The following is a 5,493-nucleotide window of genomic DNA, read 5'->3' on the forward strand; positions in this document are numbered from 1 at the left end:
TTCATGTCCTATGGATTTGTAGAATTGCAAGAATTATAAATATGCTCTCCATTGTTATTTTCGACATCTCTAGTGGTTGTTCAAAGGTTTTGAAAAAAAAATAAATTCTTTTTTTTTCCTTATTTTTTTCTTCTTTTTTGTCAACTCTATTATAGGAGATCAGACCCACGTTGGACCTGATATCTCTTCATATCAGGTCCAATGTGGGCCCGATATCTCTCCATATCATGCCCAACGATAGAAAAAAAAAAGAAAAAGAAAAAGAAAGACAGAAAGAGAGCGCTCTGTTCGCACGAGTATGCTTCTCAATCGATCGGCTGATCGATTGGGAATTCAATCGATCAACTGATTGATTCGAGAGTGCTCTGTTCACATGAGTATGCTTCTCAATCGATCGGCTGATCGATTGGGAATCTAATCAATCAATTGATTGATTCGAGAGTGCTCTATTCACACAAGTATGCTTCTCAATCGACCGGCTGATCAATTGAGAATCTAATCGATTCAAGAGCGCTTTGTTCGCACGTGTATGCTTTTCAATCGATTGCCCAATCGATTGAATGTTTTTCAATTGATTAGTCAATCGATTGATACATTCTTTTGTTCACGGGTCTTAGCTTTTAGCTCACCAATCGTTGACAAACTTACCAATCAATCTTGTTCGACAAACATATTCATATTTACAAACTCTAAATAATAATTCTTTCCAACAAGCATATTGTTGGGGTTGCAAGGTTACAAACATAGTCCCATATTAAAAATACATGGGAAAGATCATGAGTTTATAAGAGAAAGATATCTCCATTGGTATGAGGTATTTTGGATAGAGCCCAAGAGCAAAACCATGAGGGCTTAGGCCCAAAGTGAATAATATCATACCATTGTGGAGATATCTAAATTCTTTTCGATCCTACAATTGGTATCAGAACCCGGATTGCCAGAAGGACTAACCGCCAATTGTACACAAGAGCAAAGAAGTGGGGGCTCCCGTGTCCGGATCAAGAGAACGATGGATCATGTGAACCACCTGGAAATGGTTCACATAATATTTCATCATCTTCATTATTCCCTCCATGAAGATTCCCTCCAATGGGTAACTTTTCATGCACATCTTCTTGTTGTGGTGCCTCTTTTTGGGTTACTTGTGATTATTGTACCTTTTCTTGTAATGATTGTACCTCTCGTGCAAGTCTCTCTTGTCGACACTATCTGTCAGAAGTCGTTGGTCTATTCCTCCTTGAAAATGTTTTCAACATTTTTATTGCACATAAGAAATAAGTGAATTAGATATACAACCAACATGTATTGAAAAGAAACAGAGATGTTCGACCACTAAAAATGGAACAAAACATAATATATTCGGCAACACACAATCAAACAAATTTGTCGGTGTTCAGCTGCTGGAGGCCAAACGTTTAGTGTTTCGTTCAACGTTCATTGATCGAACACATTGTGTTACATTCAGTAAACCATGACGGAACATATCCTGATGCATTCGGCAGATTGTAGATGAACAAGTGACAAACTAGGGAAAAATGACGCACAACTGAAATTTGAGAGATTTTCATGAGCACTTGAAACCTAAACACAAAATCTAACAAAAACAATATAATGATTTGAACGAGCACTAATATTGTTTGATTCGGTTGGAAATCGAGTGGCCCAAGTGGAGAGATGAGAGAGAGAGACGACAAAAGTGGCGAAGGCTACAACGAAAATGGCACAAGTAGGAACGATGATGGCGAGTCGGCAAAATCGTAGGTAGGAAGATGATGTTAAGGTTTTGTTTGGTTTTTAGGATTTTTAGAAAGGGTAATATAGGAATTTTATGAGGTGTATTTAAAAAGAATTATGATAAAATATTTTTTTGATGAGTATATTTAAAAAATAGGATATATTTAGTAATCCATAGGGTTTGGGTTTGGATAGCCGCTCCCTTCACACAAGACATTATGGTCCATACTAGTTTTATCCAACACCCCCGCCCAACTTAAGGGCTAAGCCACTTTACTCGTCCGATTTGCTCCCCCCTATAATAATTTGCAGCCGTCTTCTCAAATCTCATTCATTGAGTTTTTGCTTTGTTCCTTCGATGGCTCTCTCCACATTCTCCTTCCCCTGCCATCTTCTTGCTGCAGCTGCCTCTAATCACCACAAGAGTTCCATGTTGCTTTCTGAACTTCATCACCAGCAACATCACCGCAGATTTCTCAAGGTTAGTCTTCCTTTAATCGCTGTCTTAATTAACTTTGTTAACTGAAAAGGCTCAACCTTGATTTCTTAATTGATTTGCTTGAATTTATTGACTAGCAATTGAAGAAGAGAAGGGCATCCGTTTGTGCATCGCAATCAGAGATCGGAGAGTACCATTCACAGAGGCCTGCGACTCCACTTCTGGACACCATCAACTATCCCGCTCACATGAAAAACCTCTCTCTCAGGGTACGCAGCCAAAAACTGAACGCAGCCTCTCCTTCAGGATCGCTTAAGCATTTATTTTTGATGATTTGAATTGCTTCAGGAGCTTAAGCAGTTATCAGATGAGCTCCGTTCTGATATCATCTTCAACGTCTCCAATACTGGAGGTCATCTCGGTTCGAGCCTCGGCGTCGTCGAGCTCACCGTTGCCATCCACCATGTCTTCAGTGCTCCAAAGGACAAGATACTCTGGGATGTTGGCCACCAGGTTTCCTTCTTTATTCGCATTTGTTCCTCTGTTTTTTTAGAAAGTGAATAATAAGTTCTAAATATTGGAGCGGTTTGCAGTCTTACCCTCACAAGATATTAACTGGAAGGCGAGACAAGATGCAAACTCTGAGACAAACTAATGGCCTATCCGGGTTCACTAAGCGTTCCGAGAGCGATTACGATGCCTTTGGTGCAGGGCATAGTTCGACCAGCATATCAGCAGCACTCGGTGCGTAAGAAAAAACTCAGATTAAAATATTGATTTTCTTCCATTAAATGGGTTCGATCGAGCTATGATTACAAATGAACAGGGATGGCGGTCGGGAGGGATCTGAAGGGAAGGAAGAACAATGTGATAGCAGTGATTGGCGACGGAGCCATGACTGCAGGGCAAGCATATGAAGCCATGAACAACGCAGGATATTTGGACACCGATATGATTGTGATTTTAAATGACAACAAGCAAGTCTCTCTCCCCACCGCAACTCTCGATGGCCCTGCGCCGCCTGTCGGGGCTTTGAGCAGCGCCCTCAGCAGGTTGCAGTCGAGCAAGCCACTGAGAGAGCTGAGGGAGTTGGCTAAGGTCAGTATCCATGTGCGATTAAAACAAGTTGAAGGATCTTTTCTTCATTGGATCTTGTTCAGAGGAATATAATATTACTAATCGAATCATATCGACCAGAGTCCTCTTTGTCGTGACTAAACGAATCTGAAATAGCATCTCTCGACGCTGCAGGGAATGACAAAGCAAATCGGTGGGTCCGTGCACGACATAGCGGCTAAAGTCGATGAATACGCCCGAGGAATGATCAGTGGATCCGGCTCGACTTTGTTCGAAGAGCTTGGCCTCTACTACATCGGCCCAGTGGACGGGCACAACATAGATGACCTCGTCACCATTCTCAATGAGATCAACAGCACAAAGACAACGGGTCCAGTTCTCATTCATGTCATCACGGAGAAAGGAAGAGGATACCCTTATGCGGAGAGAGCTGCGGACAAGTATCACGGTAGGTCATAATTCACTGAGAATATGTAAATTAAATTCCTCTGCTAAATTTTTTTTGTTGGTGAAGGTGTCACCAAATTCGATCCGGCAACTGGGAAACAGTTCAAATCAAGCTGTTCGACAAAATCTTACACCGACTACTTCGCCGAGGCGCTGGTGGCGGAGGCGGAGCTGGACAAGGACATCGTGGCGATCCATGCAGCCATGGGAGGTGGAACCGGGCTCAACCGCTTCCTTCGGGAGTTCCCGGACAGGTGCTTCGACGTGGGAATAGCAGAGCAGCACGCGGTCACGTTTGCGGCCGGGTTGGCTTGCGAGGGCCTTAAGCCTTTCTGCGCCATCTACTCTTCCTTCTTGCAGAGAGCTTACGATCAGGTGGTGCACGACGTCGACTTGCAGAAGCTTCCGGTGAGGTTCGCGTTGGATCGCGCCGGCCTCGTGGGGGCCGACGGACCGACGCACTCGGGGGCGTTCGACGTGGCCTACATGGCCTGCCTGCCGAACATGGTGGTAATGGCGCCGTCCGACGAAGCAGAGCTGTTCCACATGGTGGCCACAGCGGCTGCCATTGACGACAGACCGTCGTGCTTCCGGTACCCGAGAGGAAACGGCGTCGCCGTTCCTCTTCCTCAGGGAAACAAGGGTGTTCCTCTGGAGGTTACTAGTAATTCGATCATCTTCAGGGTTCAGATCTCTATGCACGCGCTTCCAATTGTTTGATTATCAGTTGTTTATTTCTCAGATTGGGAAAGGAAGGATACTAATTGAAGGGGAAAGGGTGGCGCTGCTGGGGTACGGGACGGCGGTGCGGAGTTGCTTGGCGGCGGCTTCCATGGTGGAGCTCCACGGCCTCAAGATCACGGTGGCCGACGCACGATTCTGCAAACCACTTGACCGAAGCTTGATTCGGAGCTTGGCGAAGTCGCACGAGGTTCTCATCACCGTGGAAGAAGCATCAATTGGCGGCTTTAGCTCTCACGTAGCTCAGTTCATGGCTCTGGATGGCCTCTTCGATGGCAAACTCAAGGTAATTAAACAGATTCATTAGTGATTAGTGCGATCGATGATTAAAGGATTAATTAAAAACTTCTTGAATTGTTGTTGTTGCAACAGTGGAGGCCTTTGGCTCTTCCTGATAGATACATCGACCATGGATCGGCAAGTGATCAGTTATCAGAGGCTGGACTGACACCGTCGCATATCGCAGCGAGTGTGTTCAACGTCATTGGACAGACAAGAGACGCACTTAAAATTATGATGCCGTTGGAAAAATAGGAAGAGACGTTAAACGTACGGTTTAGTTTCTTCTTGTTTTTCTTCAATACGGTGGATTAATTGCTTATTCTCTGGTAGCTGATAACGAATAGGAAATGGTATGAAAAGGGCAAATCGAGCCAAGCATAATAATATGGACGTAGGCCAAGTCATGAACTACAGGATTCTTCATATTAGGCTTATCATTCTAGTAGTGTTTGCGTTTCAATTGGTTTTGTTATTGTTGGTGTAGGTGGTTTTGATGGTGTTATAGGAATTATATAATAATTGTATAAAATAATTAAATATTTACAGTGATCTTTCGTAGATCTACAATCGGCGATGATAGGATTTACTGTCGGAAGAACGATCATAAAATCGGAAAGTTGTTTATGGTTCACAAACTAAATCTCTCTCTAAAGGATATTCTCCTTCTCTACAAGACACGTAGTCTCGGTAGAATTATGATAGCACTTCTGTTGTGCTTCGATCTCATCTGTGTACACAACACAACAGCCTTTCCCTGATGCATGCTCTCCTTT

At 43.6% G+C, this 5,493-nt stretch overlaps 1 protein-coding gene across 1 annotated transcript; it reads left to right on the forward strand.

Annotated features, from left to right (window-relative positions):
* Window positions 1–2,029: 2,029 nt before the first annotated feature.
* Window positions 2,030–5,261, forward strand: LOC121998401 (probable 1-deoxy-D-xylulose-5-phosphate synthase, chloroplastic). The gene is made up of 9 exons (XM_042553328.1): window positions 2,030–2,215; window positions 2,311–2,442; window positions 2,522–2,686; window positions 2,767–2,917; window positions 3,000–3,271; window positions 3,425–3,698; window positions 3,765–4,354; window positions 4,440–4,724; window positions 4,811–5,261. The coding sequence occupies exons 1-9, from the start codon at window positions 2,093–2,095 to the stop codon at window positions 4,970–4,972; spliced, it is 2,154 nt and encodes a 717-aa protein (XP_042409262.1). The 5' UTR covers window positions 2,030–2,092; the 3' UTR covers window positions 4,973–5,261.
* The last annotated feature ends 232 nt before the right edge of the window (window positions 5,262–5,493 follow it).

This window comes from Zingiber officinale, chromosome 6A, assembly GCF_018446385.1.
Source record: "Zingiber officinale cultivar Zhangliang chromosome 6A, Zo_v1.1, whole genome shotgun sequence".
Lineage (NCBI taxonomy): Eukaryota > Viridiplantae > Streptophyta > Magnoliopsida > Zingiberales > Zingiberaceae > Zingiber > Zingiber officinale.